The sequence below is a fragment of the Zosterops lateralis genome (assembly GCF_965231275.1).
Source record: "Zosterops lateralis genome assembly, chromosome: 22".
NCBI classification, from domain to species: domain Eukaryota; kingdom Metazoa; phylum Chordata; class Aves; order Passeriformes; family Zosteropidae; genus Zosterops; species Zosterops lateralis.
The window spans coordinates 3,915,049-3,937,941 of NC_139782.1; the positions used below are offsets into that span (position 1 = coordinate 3,915,049).

Genomic DNA, 22,893 nt, shown 5'->3' on the forward strand with positions numbered 1-22,893 from the left:
ACCCTGGTGGAGCAGGACACACATCTTCCCAAACACAGCACATTCCAGAGGGACGGGTCCACAACAGCTCTCACTCTCTTGGTAACTATATTCACCATTCACACAGCAAACATGCGCCCAAGTTTTCATTTTGCTGACCTGGGCCCTGTGAGGTCTGTCTCTTGTTGAGCTTTTATCTGCTGCAACTGCCTCAATGCAAAGTGCAGTTAATAGGCTGTGACCAAATCTGTGTGACTGCCTCTCTGAGCTTTGTCCTCTCACCAGAATCTCTCCTCTAAATCTCTGTCATTTCCCACCTTTAAAGCACAGGACCACAGCTGGCTGCATGCTAGCACTGCTCATCACAGAACTGAACAGTGTCCTCATGTCCCCAGATCTGGACATTCATTACCCTGCAAGCCTTCTTCTCTCACCTTCTTTTCATGCAAAAGCTTGTTTTTCAACTCAAACATGTGCTGACAGCTCTACCCATCTCTAATCATCATGTTCAGATTAATTTCTGTGACCAATGTTCATCAATATTTATTATCCTGCAAAACTCCTCAAGTCCAAGTAGTGATGAAACTTGCAGGTAATGATTTTATAATTCCTTTCAGATGATGGATAAAATATTGAATACTACTCCAAAGCAACCTCAAAGGGATGCTGCCAGTACTGCCATGACAAACTGAGAAGCTTCCCATTAGCAAGGAAGTGGCAAGGTCCACCAGTGGCTACTGGAAACCAACAGTCCTTGCACGTGGGGTTGATGTTTACACCATGGGATTATGTTTATGCCAAAGAAGACCATGGCTTCAAGTGAAATGCTTAATCCTCTCCCAGCCTGAGGTTTCCAGCAGGACAGGCCTGTGTGTGAGGCAGGAATGTCACACCCAGTCACTGACAGTGACACAGCATTGGCTTGTAGAGACAGGACAGTCACTACAAGGAGCAACAGATGCTCTTGCAGACAGTAACTCCTGAGGGGTGGCAGAGCAGACCATGGACATCTCCACCTTTGAATCCATGCAGTGGGACCTGAGGCTCCTTCCAAGGACTGCTCCATGTTCCTGAAGCTTGCTCACCCCAGGGTCCATGCAAGACCTGGACAGGAGAGCTGTGCAAGCCATGAGGATTTTTTTAGCACTGCAGCTGGACACAAGCAGAATATTAAAAAATACATTTCCACATGCATCACTAAAATAACATCCCGCATTTCTCCACTTTGCATCACAACTCCCAGTCATCAGAGCACCAGTGACTCCCTGGTATGGGGGATTAGATTAAAAAATTATCATACTGGCTTCCTACACTTTCTCCATTTGCCATCTAATGCTATTCTGGAGCCCAACAGGATGGAAAACCTTTGCATCTGATGAATGCAGACAGGCTGATATTAAGAACTGTGGCAGTTTTGTCAGCAAGAAACCATCAGGCCATCAATGCAATATTAAAGAGAGAATACTTGGAGCTCTCCTGAGCTTTTGTGTGAGCACTACCATGGCAGAGTGAATTGCCCCGTCAATATTGCACTGCCAAAGAGAACCATCCATCATTACTGCTTCAGACTGGTAGGATGGGGCACTGTTGAGAACACAGATCTTGTCCAACTTGTAAATCTCAGATTTAATCACAGAATAGTTGGGGTTGGAAGTGCCCTCTGGAGATCATCCCTTCCAACCCCCCTGCCAAGGCAGGGTCAGCTGGAGCAGGTGACACAGGAAAGCATCCAGGTGGGTTTGGAATGTCTCCAGAGAGAAACCCTCCTTGGGAAGCTGCTCCAGTGCTCTGCCACCTTCATGGAAAGAAATTCTTCCTCATGTTGAGGTGGAACTTCTTGTGGTTTAGTTTATGGCCTTTACTTCTTGTCCTGTCACTGGCACCACTGAAAGCAGCCTGCCACCATTCTCTGACATCCACCTTTGAGACATTTCTAGTCATTAATGCGACGCCCTCTAAGTCTTCTCTTCTCTACATCAAATAGATCCAGCTTCCTAAGTCTCACATTGTAAGAGAGGTGCTCCAGACCCCTCATCATCTCTGTGGGTGTCTGCCATCAGCCATGATGATAGGAGCTATCAGCACCAGGGAGGCTCTCTTGCATCTTTTCTCATTTCCCGATTTATATAAGATGTTTTCTTCAAAATGGAGTTGCACTTTTTCTTACAGAAGGGGCAGCAGGGCAACCCAAACTAAGTGAAAATGGCTTAGGGAAAGGATGTGCAGGCTGCCTTCAGCACATCACCTGTGTACCAGAGGAAATGGCCATGAGCACCCAAAGCCCCATCCCTCCTGCACCACCTGCTTCTCCCCTTGCCATGGCAGTTGTTTTCACCAGAAAAACAACATTTGAGGTGCTGGCTCTGTGTGAGATGTAAGGAAAGTGGGGAGAAGCATTCATCAGCAAAACCCAAACCAGCCAGAAACATGGTGGGTTTGTCAGATGGGTCTGGTGAGCTGAACTCACGCCTCTCTCCCAGCAGACATTTATCTAAGTCAAAGATAACAGGTTGCCCTGCAATGGGGAAAGGAGAACTGGCCTATGTTCCACTCATCCCTGGTGTGTTGTCAGGTGTGGGCTGGCACTGCTGGGGGAGAAGGGGGAGCAGGGAAGGTGCTCCATGGTAACAGGCTCCAAAGGGACCAGAAGGTACGGCACAGAGAGAGAGAGCCACTCTTCATCCTGGTGCACCTTCTGCTTCCTAGCAGGATGATGAAGAGTGTGCATGCCTAGAGCTGGCTGAGATGTTGCTGCAATAAGAAGATCCTATGACTGCCCTTATATTCCTGATTACAAAAAAATGTCCTTCATACAAGTGGAAAAGATGCCACCAGCAGCCTCCTCTGTGCAATCCCCATCCAAAAGCGCCTGATGTATTTCCCTCCTCCTTGCTTAACATTCCTACAAATTCCTTCAGGCCTGCCACTGTTATTTTGCATTATTTTTACACTCCTCTCCTGCAGCATCAGTTTAATGAGAGTGCAGCTTCAATTAATCTGTTCCCCAGAGGGAAAGGGTCAACCCATGTACGTGAGGAATTTCTGATCTGGTTACGCAGGAAGGGAGGGATCTCCTCTGACAACTTCTAACAGCACAAAAAAATTAATTCCCCTTTCCCACAGAAGTTTATAATGAGAAAGCCACAATATCAAATGGTTAATAATTTCACAGGCACAAATTAGTGTTGCTGAGTGAAATCTCACTCCTGTAACTTCGTTTTTAATGAAAGGCCACAGATGTTGCACTGTATTTGCATTACAACTTGAGAAATGTTTCATAGTTTAGACCTCATCTTTGTGGTTCTATTAGCTCCATATCTGAGCTAATCTGCATAAATTTTCCCTTGTACCCATTCCCAGTGGCCAGGACAGTTTCAGTGCCAAAGGAGTCTGATTGACTGCACTCTCACACAAGCTCTTGTGTCCTGGTGCTGCTTTAGGCTGCTCAGAGCCCAGCACAGGTCCCACAGCTCCACTACAACAGCCATGCTTCACATGGATCCAGTCAGCTTCCAACTGACATGAACTTTTCAGGTGAATTATTTGTTTGGTCTGCCCTTAAATGTGACCAAAAGATTCCATTACTCAAAGTAAAATGAGCTTTCCTTTCCTACTTACATACTGAACTGATAAAAGTTAATACCATTCTGCTGAAAACCATGAACTCAGCTTCTTTTTCGTTCAGCTTGTGCAAACCTGAGGCAACACTGATATTATTGCAGACATCATTTGCATAGGAAGAAATTTTCCTTTTGATTAAAGGCAAAAAAGCCTTTCTATATTTCTTGGTCTGCTTGTGATGGAGACAACTGTGGCAGCTTCATCACTGTGCATTTATTCAAAGGTCTGTGCAGTTATCCCAAGATCTGAGCCATTACACCATGGGAGTTTGCAGGAAGTCTGGTGAATGCATGAGTCAGTCCCCTACTCTGCATCCCCACATGCACAAAAAGCACTAAAAAGACACCCAAATTCCCCATTCTTACTGAGCTCCTCAGCATGCAAAAGACAAAGTCTTCAGATGTGAAAGGGGATCTGCTTCAGCAGGTGAGTGACAGAAGAGGCTGAGTCTCCATGGCCAGGATGCCAGAGGTGCCTGGAGGAGCAAGGAGAAGAGGACAGCCCAGCCCTGCTCCTGCTGCTTCCTGCAGGACTGAGGTACTGGTGGCTGCCATGCTGCCCAGGGAATCCTCAGCTCCAGGCAGGCTCCAGGGCATGTCCACTGGCTCAGGCTTGGATTCCATCACCATTTTGGGAAGTGCTCACTCCAACTGTTTTGCTGAGCCTCTCTATAATAATCACATCTCCCTCCCACTACCAGATGATTAATGGCTGGATTTGATAGAAAATCTGGTGTTGTGCCCCATTTTCCCAAACCTCCCTGACAAGAAACCTTATTCTGCTATTTTGAGAGGAGACCTCACCTTGCTGCCCATGCCATTAATTGAATAACTATCAGTTCCAATTTATTCCACTTGGCTACAAATTAGATTTCAGCTGGCTACTTCCAAGCCTGCTTCAACACAAACTTATAAAGCTGAGTCCCTTGGCTGATGCCACTTGTCAACCTGCATCTGTTCTTGGGGTATTAAAAGACAACAAAGCCAGAAACCCGACAGTCTCTGATGAACAGAACCCAAAACGTTTGGCTTTCCTTTTTTTGAGTTTATTGTTACTTTAATGGAGCCAACTAGGCTCAGTATTTCAGAGGCTCAGCTCTGCATCCTGCAGCCCTCCACTGAGAGCAGAGATACAACAGGAAGTTAAGAGCTGATCTCAGGAAACCCAGCAGCAGCAGTGCTCCCTCGGAGCCGGGCAGCGCTGCGGGAGCATCTCCAGCTCCACAACAGCATCTCTAGCGCCAGTTCCAACTGTTGTTCTGTGAGTGCAGCCTGATTTAATTCCTATTGGGGTATAAAAATTAATAACAGTAAAATGTCATGATCATCTCACACTAATTAGACATCTAATGAATAATTAGCTGTGGACACATTTGACATTTTTGGTCATTAATCTGAGCAAGTGTTTTAAGCCTTGAACAAAACTCTGCAAATGCAAACTTAGTGCTGAGCAGCTCAGACCTGCAGCATTGATGATCCCTGTGCCAGACAGGTGGTTCCTGTCCTCTTCCCTGGAAATAGGGGAGCTCCTTGGAGAGCACCCCCCCAGCTCCTATTCCCCCTCCCTGCTAACAAGGGAGTTCCTCAGATTCCATGGAGCAGCAGAGCAGATCTGTGTCTGCCACTATGATATCAGTTGGTGGAAAAACTAGGATTTAGGAAGGGAATTTCTGCATGCCACCAACCTCTTTGCACCAAACCTGGCTATTTATACACGTAGCTGTGAAAAATGCTTTTTCCTGAGCATGCCATCAATTTTGTATAAATCATCAAGACTTAAAATTTCTGTTGTAAGCTGTCATTTTTAATGATAAAATCATTATACAAATGGTAGAAGAAGCCATAACTTTGCATCTTAAATATCCATGCACATATATACATACACATCTTTCTCTGCCTGGCTCAGGCTTTTACTGCCTCTGCTTTCCCTCCATCTCTAATATTTTGCCTGCAAGGTCTTGGGAAGAAAGGAAAACAAGGAAACAAATCTCTCCACGAGGATAGACATGAACTCTGTTCAAAGGTGCAACACACATCCACAGCTAATGAACAAAACATGACTCATATTTAGGATGAGGGGACATATGAAAAGGTCACAAAAGGCCAGGATTAGCACCAGATTGAGCACTAAAACCAAAACAGAAAGCAACAGATGTTTCCTTCCTAATTTACTCCATTAGGATCTTCTCCAGCTAACATGCACTGCTGCTTGCTAATGAAGCATCTCCATCTCCTTGCTGCACCACTCGTAAATAAGCATCCCTGAGGTTGGCAGCAGGAACTCAACTGCCCCTTCCGGGCAGACTTTCTCTCTTTTTATAAACCCTAGTTTTTGTCAAAGAGAAAATAAAAATCTGTTCCCAAACTCTCACGTAATTCTGACACAACTTCATTGCCTCCTCTTGCTGAACTGCATTTCTTGAAAGGGATGCTCTAACCCCACAGTGAACCCCTGTTTCCTGGCAGTCATTAAAGCAACTCTCCCCGTCATGAACAGCTGTGGATGCACCAGGTGTATTGATTTTTAAACTGCAGGAGCAAGGCACAACAGACCTAAAATAACAAAGTATTTCACCTCCTGTATCGCCACTCTTGGTATTTTACACTAAACTGAAGAAACACCCCGAAGTTGCTCCCTGTGGCAGACCCCTCACTTCTCCATCCCTGCCTGGAAACAACCCCCAACTCCAGCCTTTGGTAAATAAATCACTTGCAGAACCAACCTCAGCATTGAAACCTGCCTCCTGTTGCTGCCCCACAGGCACGTCTGAGAGCTGCAATTGTCCAGTGAGCTGAAAACTGGGGAACTGCTGCCTTGGAGAGGTTGTTTTCCACCTCTCCTGCCTGTGAAACATGACCTGAGGCTGAAACAGTACCCCAGGGGCAGAAATCCCCTGAGGTATGAGGAGCACTGCCCGAGCCTGCTGCTGGGAGACTTAAGACAGACACTTCCTAAGCAAGACACACAGAATCATAGAATGTTAAATGATTGGAAGGGTCCAAGCACTTTAAAGACCATCCAGTCCCAACTCCCCCATGCCATGGGCAGGGTCAGCTAGCCCAGGTTGCTCCAATCCCTCTCCAACCTGGCTTTGAACACCTCCAGGGTTGGGGCACCCACCACCTCTCTGGGCAGCCAGTTCCAGTGATTCACCACCCCCCAGTAAAGAATTTCCTCCATTAACCTAAATTCCTCCTTTTTCGATTTTTACCTAAACACATATTCTTACCCATTGTGCTACAGCTTAATTATAATGCTCTCACAAAGAATTTCAATTTATCCTACCATGGGAACAAGCTCTGTAATGAAAAGGCTTTATTAAAATAGAATGTAAAACATGATATTAATTAACGAGGCTGTGCAGGTGTGTTCATGAACATGGCTGAGCTCTGCTCACACTGAAGGGAGGTGGAGTAAGGGGCAGCTGTGGCACAACCCCCTCATGGCCATAAATGCCACACGTCCTGTCCTGGCATCTTACAAAGCCAACACAATGCTGCTGCTCAGGATTGAATTCAGATGGGAAATACCACGGAGCACCTGGGGAGAAGATGATAAAAATGTGCTCCTGGCAGGAATTCAATGAGACTTTTAAAGCAGAAGCAGCCTGTGCTGTGCTCTCCACCACAGCACCTGAGAGATCTGACCAGGCAGAATTTCGAGGTGAGAATTAACACGGACCAACAGCACTTAAGGTCAGAATGCCTTATCACACAGAAAAACACGAGCTTAAAGACAGGCCTGTCTGACATTGACATAAAACTCCTGCAGATGGAAAGCCAACGAGAGCCAAAATGTCACGGAAGACGCATCGAGCTGCAGTGAGGTTCTCAACGACTTGCAGATTGTGTGGGGTTTATTTTTTTGGGTTTTGACATTTGGCTCGAATCTGTGTCCTTCATTTACGTGGGTGTTTGCAAACCCGAAGCACCCCTGTGCTGGTGGCTGCTGGAGCTGCAGTGGAAAGACACCCTCACAGTTGTGTGATGGCTGCACACGGTGCTGGAGCAGAAACAGCCCCAGTTTGTCTCCCCTGACAGGAGCTCGGGGCACTGTGGGATGATATTCTTCACTCCCTTCAGCCAGCTTATTTGTGGAAATGCAGCAAATTATACTGCAGCAGGTGTGAGCATTATGCAGGGCTATTAAAAGGAGGCTGTTGGATCTTTCTCATATGTCAACACAAGAAAACCCAACGATGACACACGGCCACAGCCATGTCAGGCTTGTAGATATTACCAGAGGTATAGTCTGGGTGCAATTCTGTTCTCAGGGTCTCTTTTGGTAGAACAGAGATATTTATGGCCAATTTTTATTGTGTGGGCCAGATATACTTTGGTGAGTAAGCTAATCTCTCCAGGTATGCAAAAACCATCAGCAGATCTGTTATTCAGCCCTGGGAAAGGCTGTGTCCTGTCTCACAGCTCTGGTTCAAGGAAACCTGACCCTGCCTCGACAGATCAGAACTCCTTGGGATCCAGTACCCCTCTGGCAGCTCTCCCACACCCCTGCCAAAGGGAGCATTTCATGACTGCCAAGCAGTTAATTCTGAAATAAAAGCTTAGCACAATCTTACACCGAGTTTTAATACAATTATACAGAGCTCTATGTATAAATGCATGTAGGAAGTGTGGTTTGTTCTGCTTGCAGGAACTACATGCAAGCACTCCCTCTGCATGGCAGGGCTGCAGCTGTTATACATACACACAGCCAAGTTTTATGGCTCAGCTCTAAACCTCTGAAAAATAAGGTTTATAATAGAAATCCTGACACAGTCTAAAATATGGCAGCACTACTGGGTGCTGCTGGAATATGGCCCTAATTTATAAAGCAGGGAGAAATCCTGTTCCATTTTGAAACTTAGAGACAGTAATCTAGAAAAAGGGTAAACCACAGGGAAAAATGGTAGTGTTGTCCATGAGCTATAGTGTCTAGTCCATCCAACAATTCAAAAATAAAATAGGATGCCACAATATTTAGGCCACACACTGAATCTTGGACTGTCACAAAATAAAAACATGGTGTATCCTAGGATGGGGGTATATTTCATAGAGCCATATGCCATTTTCCATGCTTCTGGGTAGTATTTTTCCAGTGAAAATCTGATATGAGAACACTAGAAGTAAAGAAAAAAAAAATTTATGAGAGAAGTAGAACCCAAACACTCCAGTTTTGCTTGATACAATAAATGTTTTTGCAAGAGAGCTTCAGTGTACTCCCTTCTAAATTGAAAGAAGTGGTGAAGCAGCAGATTGCTCACTCACAGGAGACACAAGTTTATCACTAAACCTTAGGAAAAAGCTCTTGGTTGCCTTGAGGCTCCAGCTTTGCATTAAAATGCATTGAGGAGGCGGTGATTCAGGGGGCAGTGGACCAGAAACCTGTTTGAGATATTTCTGGTGCCCCTGAAACACTGAGCAAAGGATTCAGCCTTAGGATTTCTGTTTGAAGAGTGACTCTGTGCCTCTGCAGGCACCACAGCCCTGGGACATCGCTCCCAGCGCCAGGTGGGAGGAGGCAGTGGGACAAACACCTGTCTCAGGAAGTGATGAGATTGCAATTTAGGGAAAGAAACAGGAACCATTTGAACAAGGGTTGGAAATCAGGAGGCCAGTGAGGATTTCATTCATCACTATCACTTGCTCCAAAGCCTGGAAAGAATTCTGTCTCTTCTCCCCTACACACCAATGCTAACCCATCCCAGAAACTGGGATCACACCCTGATACTGCCCAAAAGACCATTATTCCCCCACCAGGAGCAATGCTTTGGGGGCTCACAGGTCTACCCTGCAATTTTCATTGTGGCCATCCTGGATTCCTTTCCTCCCTCCCCTAAACCATCTCCTTTTGCAAGATGAGCATCAAAGGAGAATTAAATCCAGATTTATCGCACTTTTCCTGCTAAAACTATTTCCCAGCAGACTTGTTACAAACCAAGCACACCACGTTCTTGTCAGCCACATCACTGTCCACCAGCCTAGCAACATTTTACCTACCTCAGGCTCACCCCCCCTAAACTGACTGAGCCCTCTGCATTCCTCCTGAACAAAAAGCAGGATTTATTAATGGAAAAAGCCAACAGCAGCAGCCGTAAGTAGCATTCCACAGCTGTGCTTCCCCCCAAACCTTCCCCACAGGCACTGCAGGAATACCCAGAATGAGGGCAGGAGAGAGGCTGAACTCTTCATGAGCTGTTAGCAGGCTAACGAGGGCATCTGCAGGAGGAATAGGCACTAAAACTGAAACTAGATACAAAATAAATATCCCAGAGCTGGATTTCTTAAAAAAGATTCTGCTGAGCTATAGTTCCACATCAAATTTTTATTGAATACATTTTCTTCTGAGAATTTGTGCACTAAAACCAGTCAGAATCATATGAGAGGAGTATAAATTTCACGTACAGTTTTCACTGCAAACATCCTTCAGGAGAAAAAGCAAAAGCACTTTTTAATCAAGCCCACTCCACATCCTCTCCCTCCTCTCATGGAACCCAAGTGGGAGGGTGGGAATTGGAGCCCACAAAGCCTCAGTCCCTGCAGCACTGGGGCAATGGGGAGCTCAGGGGAGGGATGCTCTGCCTGAAGGTTATGGGGAGGGGGACACATTATCTATCTCTCCTTTTCCATGCCTGAAGGCAATGCCTAGCTCTGCTTCACACAGACTATAGCTGTGAAGAAGGTGACATTTTAAAGCAATTGATATTCTTAGCTGACAATGTGAATTCACATGATTTCAGCAAACTGTTGTTAAAACCCAAACGTGACACCGCCTCTTCTCCCAAATTCAGAGCTGCCCCTCCAAAACTTACTTAGTCACATTATTTTATGAAGCTGCAATGGATTTCCTATTTGATTCTACAAAACACAAAAATGAGGGGCTAGTTCCCTGGAAGGACAATGTTTCTCGCTGTACAAGTGATTTTGGGTCACTTTGAGCTTGAAAAGGCTCTAGGATGTGAAATGCTATTAAAAACAGAAAAGCTATTTTAGTCCACTTCTTTTTCAACATCCCAGCAACCAACACTTTAAATTTATTCTCCCCCCAACAACTACAAGGTGAACTCAGAAAAAAATTTCTCTCAGAGGCTTCCAGATTTGTCACTATAATGTAAAATTTAAACAAGTCTAAAATCGAGCACCTTTCAGCCTTTGAGCAGGTCTTGGTGGCTGTGCTGCCCAGATGCTCACGTGGCAGTTCTTCTTTGGATATTGAGCTACCTGGACCCCTGAGAAGAAAATTACACTGAAGAAAAGGTCAATATATGACAGAGAGGAGATGACATCCCATAATAGTTATAATTACTGTTTATCAGAGTGCTGCACTGCCCAGGGAGCAGGTTACAGGGTGTATTTGCTGCATTTTTTCATTAAAAGGACCACGGCTACAGGACTTGGAATGGATCCCATCACATGTGTGTCTGCTGTGTCACAGGATGCACCACACAGTCACATCTCCTCTGTGGAACCAGTGACCTTGAGAAATGTTGCATTCATTTTTCTTTCTGCATATTTTTTGTGATGGATTTATCGTTCAATAAACCCAAAAGAACAACAGCATTTGATGCTGGAGCTCTTTGTGCCAGTGCCAAGAGCTGCAGAAGGAGCTGGAGCTGCAACCTCACTCAGACTGTTCATGGCAGAATTGATGTTGTGGCTCCATTCTCCACTGCAGGCCAAGGAGGGGATGGATCTTCCATGAGGATTCCTTTTCCTGTAAAGTTTTACACTAGGCATGTAAAGCAAATTCCCTGCAGGACAGCTCCAGGAATTGCAAAAGCATGAGATGAGCAAAATTTGACTGGTATGCTTCAGACAGTGATTATGTATCTGTAGAGGGACACTATAAAACCAGACAGAGACAGTGTGTCTGTGCTGGTCAACAGGGGTTGAAAGACTCTGAGATGCTTGGCTGAACCAACCTGACAAGGTCCTTGCACCCCAGAACATTCAGACACCAGTGCTGTGTCTTGAAAACAGCGAAATCCCTATAGAAAGTGACTCAAGTCTAAGTTATAGAGAGGAATAAACACCAGTGTTCTGCATTCAGAAATAAAGATTGTGATTACAGAGCTGTTGATGCCAGCTTTTGAAGAGTGCCCCAAAAGAAGATAATTGAAAAATAAGGAAAATCCCATCAGCCTCCTCTCTCCCTTCTCCTGCAGAAAGTGCCTGTGATCACTCACCTGAATGGTGAGAGCCATGAGAGCTCAACAGAAGGGCAGTGAGGTGTGTGCCATTGCTCTGGCCAGGGCAGCACCAGGTGGGGACAACTGTGGGGACACCGTGGGGACAACTGGGAACAGCCATTCCCTTCTGCCATACAACAGGGGGAACAATATGAAGATGCATTGAATCCAACAGACTTATTTTGTCCTGGTTACATTATTGGGAAATCTACTTTCCTGGGAAGAAGAGATTGTACAGCGACTTAAACTTATAAAAACTTCAACCTCTATTTCACTCTGTCATGCCTTCTCTGCTGCCCATGGCCAATAAGCAGCATGAGCCAGCAGACAGTCGTACACCCCCCCCGGCAGCACGAGAAACAGAGGCAAAGTTGACATTTAATGGGAAAAAAAGTACAGTGATAAAAATTGTGCACTTTTTCCTTGACACAGAAAACGATCCCCTTAGGAACGCTGCCTGTGCAGAAGCAAAAGCCATTTAGATTGGTCCTTCTCCTCTGGCTTTTGCCCCTTCATTAATACGCTAAAGAAGATCATTGCATGATCTCACAGAGGACTAAGCCTATGGTCCCCACACACCATTTCCACAGCCTCGGAGCTGAGCACAGCATTTTATGGTGCAAATCGTGAACTTGGGGATCTTTTTAACAACCTTTACTGCCTTTCACTAAGGGTAGTGCACCATGTATATATTCATGGGTCTAACAGACACTTTCTGACTGGTCTGACCCAAGACATCTCCATGGGTGTGGAGAGAGGGATGCAGTGATGCATCCCAGGTGGGATCAGGTGGCAGGATGCAGGTGGCAGCTGCGGGAGGTGACAGGGATGGAGAGTCTTTACTTCACACCACTGAGGTAGTGTGAGACACAAGAGGCATGGCAGCTTCATTAACCCAGAGCAGCACAGACGTCAGTGACAGCTGAGGCAGCCAGTTGATAGAAAGGGAATAGAGACTCCTTCAGAAATAAAAGATTATTTTGAGAATAAAAGCAAGCGGGGTAATAAGCAAGATGCTTACAAAGGCAGAGGACAGAAGGAAGAGCATTCAAACTGCAGGCACCTGGGAAGTGATTTATCCAAAACACTTACAAAAGTGTTCTTTAACAGATAAAATACAAGGGTAACTCACTGCAGGCCAAAACACTGTGTATTAAAGGAAAAAATATCCCGCATTAGGAAGAGATACTTTAGCCTTGGCAGCATCTGCCTCTGCCTCAAGTCCTCTGCTGCCCACACCAGAACGAACTCCAGATCTCTAAACTCAATTTGTAATTTGCTTCACTAAAGAATTCCCAACTCAAGCCCTAATTATAACTCTCCAGTGAGGGTGAAACTCCAGCCAATGGTATAATACATTCACCGACACCTGCAGACCTAATAATTGACCAGGGAGGATGTGGATGAGCTCAGCAGAATCACTGCATTGCTCCTGCAAGGTTCGGTGTCCTACACCGGGAAACAGCTTCACCACTGCAAAGTGCATAATTTAATAAACCATTAACTCAAACCTGAGGTGAAGTAAATTCAGCGTATTATATATTTCAAAATAGCATTAGAATTCAATTTAAGTGTCACCAAAAGCCTGATCCTCAGTATACAGAGCATATTAATAAGTGTCTTGGAGCCTGTGGTTTGATTTGGTTTCCAGCTGGGCTGTGCTGCCGCATGGCTGCGATCCCCGCCGCGAGGATGTCTCGGTGACAGCATCACTGGCCTCAGCCCGAGCAGGATCACAGCGGTGACAGTCCCGCTCTGTGGGGTCTTCCCGGGAGAACACGGGGGTGGCCGCTGGAGCAAAAGTAATCCTGCTTCCAGTTGTGTCACTTCTGGGTGTCCCTGCTGAGATGCTGATGTTCCCCACTGACAGCAGGATTCTCGCAGGGTCCCCAGGTGCCCCCGACCCACCCCTGCTGTCAGGTCCCTTTGCAGCCACAGGGGCAACACTCATTTTAGGTAAGGCAGGGGCTCCTGGTCACACTGAGCTGCTGGATGAGGCACAAGAAGCCACTCTGTGGCTGCCCCCCAGCCATGTCATGGTGCAGGGCAGGGCTGCAGCCCCCGAGGAGGGACAGAGCCAATGCTTTCCCTCCCCTGGGTCAAGCACCCAGGGCAAACGGGGCATCATTTCCACCAAGAGCTGAAAGCACAAAACCCGCTCTCCCTTTCTGTGGGAGTTGGACATGTTTTGGCCTTTTCTCCGTCGCCCCTGCCAGAACTTCTCTCCATCAGCAACCCAGGCACATCCCCCAGCAGTTTGGGAAATGCATCTCTTCTATAAATGACAACAGATTATTTAAGCAACAACTAAAGCACTCTGACTGCTTTTTAGTTTGCTCGCATTAACGTCAGTCTCCTCATATATCTAGGGAACAAATCCGGGATTTTCTTTAAAATGGTGGAGAGCGGTACAAAAATAGAAGCCTGCTTGTCTAAAATAAAGTTATGTCTTTGAAAGGGTAGGAAACTGTTTTTTAATCACAGGCGTCTTTCTTCTGGAATATAATCCACCGTCTATACATTCTGCTCTTCCACCCAATTTCTCAAGAAAATGCAGCAAGTGTGTTAATAAATAATTTACAAAAACATTACAAAAGATAAAGCACTCCTGCTAAAACGTTTCCAGCCTTTGACACACCAGTTCATTTGTAATCCTCTTTGCCTCCCCTTCACCGGAACATCAGCAGAGGGTTTGTGCTGCTGCTCTCCCAGCCCCACTTCACCACCCTGCAGTCTCTGGTTCACAGGGATCCAGGCAGATGCAGGCACAGTTCAGCCCAAGCCACAGCTCAATGTTATGTCCTGTAGATTTCTGTCACAGAAAATGTTTTTCATGGAAGGAACATCCTGATTTATTTTTGCCCTCTCACGTGTGAGGATGGCTGCAAATGCAGGTGGCTGTCCCAACAAACAAGGCACCAGAGTTTGTCCTTCCTCCAGCAGCACACAGTTTGTGCTCACTGTGACACTCCACAGGGTGGTTGAGAGGATGATGCACAGGACCCTTTGCTCCTCTTACATAGTTTCTCTGAAATTCACTTTCAGAAGACAGTATGTTAGGTATGTGACCAAAAAAATAAAAAAGAAGGAAAAAATCAAGATAATGAAACTGAACATTTATTACAAAAGAGTTCACAGAACCCTTGGAATTTCAGTTGGACTGAGCAATAGTTTTTGCACAGCTCCACCAATTCCATGAGTATTTCAGATCTTTAATGAACCCTGAAAAACATGATGGGAAGACTTGAGACATGCCTGTTCCAGTGACTGCACGGCAGCAGAGACACAGCAATGAGCACAGTGCCTTCAGAAGAGCTGGTGAGATGAAAGGAGGAAAAGAGCATCCTTCAGAGAGATCAAGTCAAAGGCATGTTAAGGAAGCATGAAAAGGGTATCCACAACTTCCTCATCCTCTGAGAATGCCTGTGCATCGTGAAGTCAAGTGATAACACAAGAGGAGTGACTGCTGCATCCTGCCAATGTCTGGTACCAAAAGCACCTCTACTGCTGATGCTCAGAGCTAAATCAACACAGAAGACAATTCTGCTCTCCTGGAACTCTCCCCACACATTCTCCTCTCCAGCACAGCTCCACATGCACACAGGGCACTGTGGACAGGAACCAAACAGGTAAAGCACAGCTGCTGCACAGGTCTGCTCTGTGAACACCCACCTGTATCCCGAGCCTGCCTGGGACATGCAGCCACACTGGCGATTGTTCCATACTACAGACCATGCTCTGCTGGACTTCTACACCACTAAATTTCATCACACAGGCTAAAATACACTTTGGGAAAACATGCCAGCATAGCAGCAACAGTTTATAATCCCAGCAGCAAAAATGCACAGGCTCATTGTGCCAAGGCCTCGCTCACATCCCACCCCAAACATACAGGACCCAGCTAAGTGCCCATGTGCCCAGCTAAGCATCCTCTGTGCTTTATTGCCCAGCCACTTTTATTTCACCCAAATGAAAAATAAAAACCCATTACTAAGCAAAAGTCTTGAGAATTTTTATGAGATTGTAATGCTTCCAATTTATGTTGAAAAAGCCCCAAATCCTCAAGCTGTCTGTCGCTGCTCCAGCCAGGGAGATGCTGCTGACGCAGCGCAGCACAAGCAATCAGAGAGGGAAATGCTACTCTGATGGGGTGCTATCAAAAAGAAATGGGAAGGGCTTCCTCTTGTTTAAGGCATAATGGAAAACCAAGGCAAAAAAAATAGAACAAACACCAAATTTATGCAGGACAGTGACACATGTCATGTAAAATGTTTTATATGATTTTTAGGTCTTGATAAATTCTGCCCTCAGCTTTCAGACAAGATGTATTTTGGGAAGAGAACACACTCAGGGGGCATCAAGCATCAGTTCAGCATTCACAGTAACAAACTGCTGAATATTCAAGTGTATCAGAAGGAAGAATTTAGGAAAAAAACAAGAGTAAAGAGAGAATATCGCAAAAGCCTTTGACATTCAATCAGTGCTTACACATCCTCTGCAAGGCACAGCTGGTGCACACAGAACAGCAGCAACAGTAATTAAAGACCACTACCCAAATACTGCTTACCTCCAGTGCCCCCTCAGCATCTCTCACTTGCTCCTTCCGTGACAGACATCCTGCCTGGATACTACACCTGGCATGACTGCTGATGTCCCTGACCTTCCCCTGCCATTTCCTATCCTAGAGAAAAGTATTCCATGACTGCCATGGCTGCTGGGAGCATCCTGTGAGTGTGTGAGCAATAAAGATGAAATGCAGTTTTCCCCCAGGCTCCCAGAGAACTGGATTATCACATTTCAGCAATTACTGAGAACACTGGATTTACAACAGGGCTCTGTGGAGCTCTTGTGTGTCCCCGTGCCTGCCTAGCTCAGCCTGCATCCCACTCCTGCTTCCTTGCCTCACCTGCCAGAACAGTGCCACTGACACTCTTCTGCACCAATTCTGAATTATTCAGTGAGCAGTTAATGCATGTGCAATGTGAAGCAGCTCTCTGCCGACATACCTCTCTCCAAGGCTTGTTAGTTGTAATTTGTTCAACTGGCCAAGAGGTCTAAATTCACAAGTTTTTTGCATGATCCTATAGCACAGTTTATGTACTTCTTAATTAAGAAAAAGGGTAACATTTTTAAAGTATGTATTCCCTCCCATCCCCATAGCACCTGAACAGCAGCACTAAAGGAGACATCAGCACCTGCTACAGTGAGCTCAGCATCTCCAGCTGTACAGCACAGTGAGCAAAGGGCCCATGGCAGTCCATGGGTGAAGGCAAAGCCTGCCTCCCTAACCCTGGCAAGCAGCAGCCTGCCCCGAAGCCTGGCAGCCAGATTAATTTTCAGTTCCTGAGGTGCCAATTTCCAACACGCAGAAGGGAACGCTGAATTTCTCTGCTCAGCTGAAGGGAACACTGAATTTCCCTGCTCCGCTGTGCCAATGTTTGAAAATCGGCCGTGTCTGAGAATTCACATTTTCCCTCCATTAGTCAGTGCGAGTACAAACAGGGGGGTTTTCCTCTTCCTTTTCCATTGACACAAAATCTGGTACTGTGCTGAAGGTCTAACATGGGCAGCCTGAGTCCTGCCAATGACAAACCAACACACCCAGACTCACAGCTGTGCCAAAGCCTCTGCAGGAGGCTGGGACCTGCCATCACTCACATCTCAAAAAGGTTTCAGCAGCTCTGCTCCACACTCAGTGAACTGTGGACAGCCAGGGCTCTGCATCTTCTCAGAAGCAAACAGATAATGCAAAACAATAAAAACTGAAGTTCTGCTGAGGTGTCTTCCCCAGCAACCAGTGAAGAGGCCACCTGTGTCCTCATCCCCACCTTCTTCTCTGACTCTGTCACTCAGAGAATCATCTCATATTTCTAGAGATCAGATAATCAAAAAAAAATATGAGAACCAAATGCAGGAAACCACCACCTTGGGCATGCTTTCTTCATTCAGGCCCAAGAGTGAGTGTCCAAGAGAGCATCCACACAAGAGGCTGCCAGTGCCCAGGTCTGGACCATGTCTGGCAGGAACATGTCAATGCTGGTTTGGCAATTACACCTTTCACAAATATTAAAGGTCTTTGGGGTAAGGCAGCACTTAAAATCCGTTATCAAAAAAGCTTGAAATGTCTCAAAAACGTGAAACCCCTTCAGAAGAGAGAGGAGGTGGAGGCCCCATGCAGCAGACCCCAGCCACAGCACCACGGTCTCTGCCAACAGCCTGAGAACTTTTAGCAGAGACCCAGAAAATTGCATCATGCGGCTCCAGATGATTGGTTTTCATTTTTCATTCTTCTGACCAGTCTGCAGGGAGCAGGCACATCATGTCAACCATAAATGACAGCCCAAAGTTGTTAAAGTAAGAAATCAGACATAACCATATAATTAATGTAAATGCATGAGCAAAGCTGAGTCCTTGTGGCTGGTTTGAGTCCCAGGCTTTACGTTGAAAATGTGATGCAGAAAACAATTGTGTGGGGATTTTTAATTGATATCTAACTTGACAATAGGATTTGGAGAAAGATGATCCCATAAAACATAGACAGCATTGCAGGCTAATTGTATTTACTCCCCATTGCCTAGACATTGCACAGAGAGAGCACAGAGGGAGTCCCAGGAAGGTGCTGAATGTCTCCCCAAAACAAGGAAAAGTCACCCATATGCCTCTGTGAACTATAAAGCCAAGCATATTGCTGGAGTTTAATATTACACATTGCCTTGGCTATACCTATTTTTGAATATCAAACTCATTTACCGGGGCTGTTGAAGTGAAAGCTTCTGAAGGAGATGCACAGAACACCTTCTGTCTCTGTGGTGTCAGTGCTCCTGAATTCACCACGGAGCTGAACACAAACACTGTGCAGACGATAGAAAAGCCTCATCTATTCCTGGCCAGCTCCTTTCCGCCGGCTGCATAACCTTGAGCGCACGACTGAAGGATGCCCGTTTGTGCCTGGGAGACGCTGCCATGAATCACAGACCCCTCTTCCTCCCACAGCGAAGGCACAGCGTGTCCTTGTTGAGGAATACCAGTCTACCACAGCCACAGTGAGACATCCTGCAGCACATTTTATAAATAGGCTTCTAAGAAATGTACTTCCCCATCCTCTTGACAAAAAAGTGATTACCAGAGCAAAGAAAATGACTAAACATTGATGCACACCCTGTGAACGTGAAGAAGCCAGAGCTCGGGGAACAGCTCAGAGATCCTACAGTGCTGCAGTGCAACCCATCAGGGAGATGCTGGCTAAGTGCCACAGCAGCCAGGGCCAGCAGCACTTCTAGGGAGCACATCACAACAAGAAAAATAATACAAAGCTCAAAAACGAAGAGAAGAGAGTTGCCTTTTGGGGTCAGGAGCTCTCAAGGAGGACAAGCACAGCCCATAAGAGAACAGGATGGATGCAGTCATACTGTGTTTTCAGAGGAGCCTCAATTCTCCTCTACGAGGTGCAGGGCTGCTCCCACCACTGCAGCCAAGTATCTCCTCTTTCTTTGCACGCAGCATTTATATGCCACAGATGCAAATGGAGCTGAGAACACACAGGTATCACAGAGCAGGGTGACATCTGCTGTGTGTTTTCTTTGATTATGTCTGGGGTGTGGGCACCATCCTCTACGGGTTGTGAGGGGTCTGTCCTGCCTCAGTGACAGGAGCAGTGTCTTCTTTTTTAATATAGAAGTGCAATTGCAAAACCAGGGAAAAACAGGAATTATTTTCCATTTGCTTCTAGAAACAGATGTCACTTTCCTCAGACTTGTTTGTTTTCAGGACCATGGGAGTTTAATCTTTAAAACAATATTTTTACAGTATGTGTCAAGTGCCATTTCATAATGAAAGAAAACAAATTGCTTCCACTTTGCACACCATGGTAACCAGTCAAGCATGTGAAAAACTCCTCAAAGGTGGGGTCAGCAAACACCTCCAGGGCAAACTCTCACATGAGATCCTTTGCACACCCCCAGCCCCAGGGGAGCTGCCCAAACCCTGTGTTAATAAGAGGAAAATTTGGCTTGACTCCTCCTGGGACTTTGCTGTTCCCACAACAGCCAGAAGAAAAAAAATCATTGAGTGACTTCAAAATACTCCCTAGAGACTAAACATCTCACTGGAGGAAAGCAGGGCCACCGCAGGGCCAGCTCAAAGGTTCACCCCAAATTCAAACACAGCCCCAGGGTTCTCCTCAAAGTCAAGCACAGCCTGGGGCTGCTATCTCTCCCACACCATGGCATGCCTGTGCAGCATTCATTTCTCCAGCTTCTGCCTTGCTTCAGGATGGAACAACACAACTGGAAACCTCCAGAAAGTCTCACTTGAGCCAACTCCGTATTTAGAGAACATATGAGCTGGCACCAGCTCCATATTGCTAGAGAAAATATACAATCCCTCCAAACAGAGACATACAACTAAAGAAGACCCATCTCCCTTTCAGACACACAAAATCCCCCAGACAGTAAAACACAGGACTCTGATCCCCCCGGCAGCAGCTGAATGCGGCTGCAGCAGCTCGACCAGATGACCCCAAAGAGAGAACTCGTTGTCATCCTACCTGCAGAAGCCAGTAGCACCTTCTGTGAAACGTGGGGATGATGGAGGAATGGACATAGCAGCCATACAGGCACTGGGGACACAAAAAGAGAGAGAGCAGAGTCAGGTTAGTGCAGGAACCATCCCAAGAGGCTGGGCTGGGGATGGGGCAGCAGTGCATGGAACCCAAATGAGGACAGACATTGTTGTGCTGTTGGTCTGGGGCTGGTGACACACAACACAGCACTGTGGCACCCCAGGGTAAGCACTGTAAGCATTGCTACAGGTCACAGAACCCCCTCCCTCACTGCCCCTGCTGTGCTACCTCCACCCAAGGGTGGCCACAGCCAACAGGGGCTCCCGTGATGCTCAGCAGCACAACACAGACAGGGCTGGTCTGGGGGCTGCCTTTCAATCTTCACTCCATCGTATTTTTATTTTTTGGCAAATACAACACGTTCATCTCTTTTTCCATGGTTTATCTCCTGGGTATTTCTACTGAAAATGTTGTGTTTGTAAACTGAAAAAAATGCTGTCAGATATTTTAGACAGCAAAATGCCAAAATGTAGTTTGTTTCTTTTCTTCTTGTTTGGATTTTTTTTTTTTAATGACTTCTGCTTCTCTGATTAACTGAAATCAGCAACGCTGAAGCATTCTTTCGGCAGGACAAACAAACACATTTTCAGTATCTTAAAACTTTTTGGTTGGAAACCAAGCCCAGTGCCAGCCCAAACACACAAAACTGGTTTTAATTGCAAAGATCCCAAGCACAGGGGGTGCCTGTGCTGCTGGACACACACACTCAGTGAGCACACGGGAGGCTGCAGCAGTTCCCCCTCCCCAGGATCACTGCTCACAAGGTCGGCCTGAATTAAACAGGATTTAAGGACTGGCTGCTATCACTGAGTTATTTTTAAAACACAAATGACAAAGATTAATAATGTTTTTAAAATGTGTCAAGGGTACATTCTACACACTGAAATGCAGGGAGGAAAAACAGAAGAGGAAAAAAAGCCCTGCAGAAAATAATCCAAAGAAAAGCTTAACATTTAAATCCCTCCCGAGGGTTGGGGAACAGCTGCCCTGACAGTGACTCCTGGCACATGGCACTGGGGGCTGCATGGAAAGGTCTGCAGTGCTCAGTTCTGCTGACTCAGAGTCCCCCCACTCCAGAAAGCAGCTTGTGAGGTGCAGCATCTCCCAGTTCAACCTGCTTCCCAGTGAGGATGGCAAAGCTGGTCTGGAGCTGCTGGAGCAGCCTTCACAGCAGCCAGGGACCTTGTGAGACACATATCAATCTATTCCAGCACCCCCTGACTTGCTTCCCATCCCAATTTGCTGCGGAGTCGATCGAAACTTTGGCCTGATTAAAACAAACCCCAGTGCCGGGCTCTGTGCAGCTCGTGGTGCACAGCAGGCAGGAGCACTGCCCTCCCTCTCCAGAGCTATCTCGCAGATAATTCTAGAGCTGTCAATAATGAATCACACAAAAGCCTCCCACCTCCATGAAAATGGTTCTCAACATTTCAGCAAACCATTAAAAAAATCCTAACAGTTCAAAGAATTCAAAAAGCACACAGAACGCAAAAGGGATTTCTTAAATTTTTCTTCTTTTTTTTCCATGGTGGCAGGGCATGGGAATGTGACTCTGGATGGATGTTTTGAGGGTGGATATTCTAACTTGGCCAGCTGATGAAGGAGACTCACACACTGAGCAAGAATCTGGCCTTGGAGAGACAGGAGGGACTGTCCCCACAGGCACTGAGAGGTACCACAGTGGCAGAGAAACACTGCAGGGGTGAAACAGAGCCTGGGAGCCCAGCACGTGGAGTGCAGGCAAAATGAGTGATGACAGCAATAAAAACTGCATTAATTTTTGGATAAAAAGGCATAAGAAAAAGTTGATGATATAAATAGAAACCTAGGAAATCTGCGTGTCATTGTTTTGGAGGATTTTCAAGATTAATGGGTTAAGCACTGTGGATGACACAAAATCTGCAGCCTGATGGCTCAGCACATGGGGGCTGGGGGGAGGTGGGTGTAGGATATTCCTACACTTGGATCTGCTGACCCCTGCCCAGGATGGCCCAGGGCTGCTGAGCACCCAGCCAGCTCAACACCTCCCTGCAACTAATGAGCAGAGTGGAATTACCACCCTGCCTGGCCAGAGCAGACAGATAACCAGGGCAGGAGTAATACCTTTAGCTAAAGCAGTCTTTAAAATGAATTCTTGCTCAAAACAGGCAAAGGGGGTTTCATTAGCTGCGCCTTCTTTTATTTTTTTTAATTGTTTTTTAGTAGGAAGGTAAAAGCTGCAGAGGCCTGTGTGTCTGTGGAGATGTTAATGCCAGGCTGGGCGCTCAGCCAATGCATTAAGTGAAATCGAATTCCTGAAACCAGCTTTAATCAGCAGATTTTTAAGGTTAGAACGACTCTCTCCTCTGCAAGGCTTGCCAAGGTTAATTCTGTCCTGAGCAGGCTGAATTAATGGGCTGGACAGGGGAGAACATTTTTTTTCATGATTCTCTTTTAAGTTTACAAAATCTTCAAGAGAAGAGAAGAGGCTTTTCTGAGCAGTCTGAGG

General features: G+C 46.2%; 1 protein-coding gene across 4 annotated transcripts in view; it reads right to left on the reverse strand.

Moving 5' to 3' along the window:
• The window catches only part of CAMTA1 (calmodulin binding transcription activator 1), a gene marked incomplete at its 5' end in the record, with an annotated part of 236,542 nt that overhangs the window by 89,723 nt on the left and 123,926 nt on the right, over positions 1 to 22,893 (reverse strand). For all 4 annotated transcript variants that reach the window (XM_083876764.1, XM_083876765.1, XM_083876763.1 and 1 more), the window contains one exon: positions 20,331 to 20,402. In XM_083876764.1, the coding sequence (XP_083732890.1) occupies positions 20,331 to 20,402 (72 nt within the window). The remainder of the gene's footprint in view (positions 1 to 20,330; positions 20,403 to 22,893) is intronic.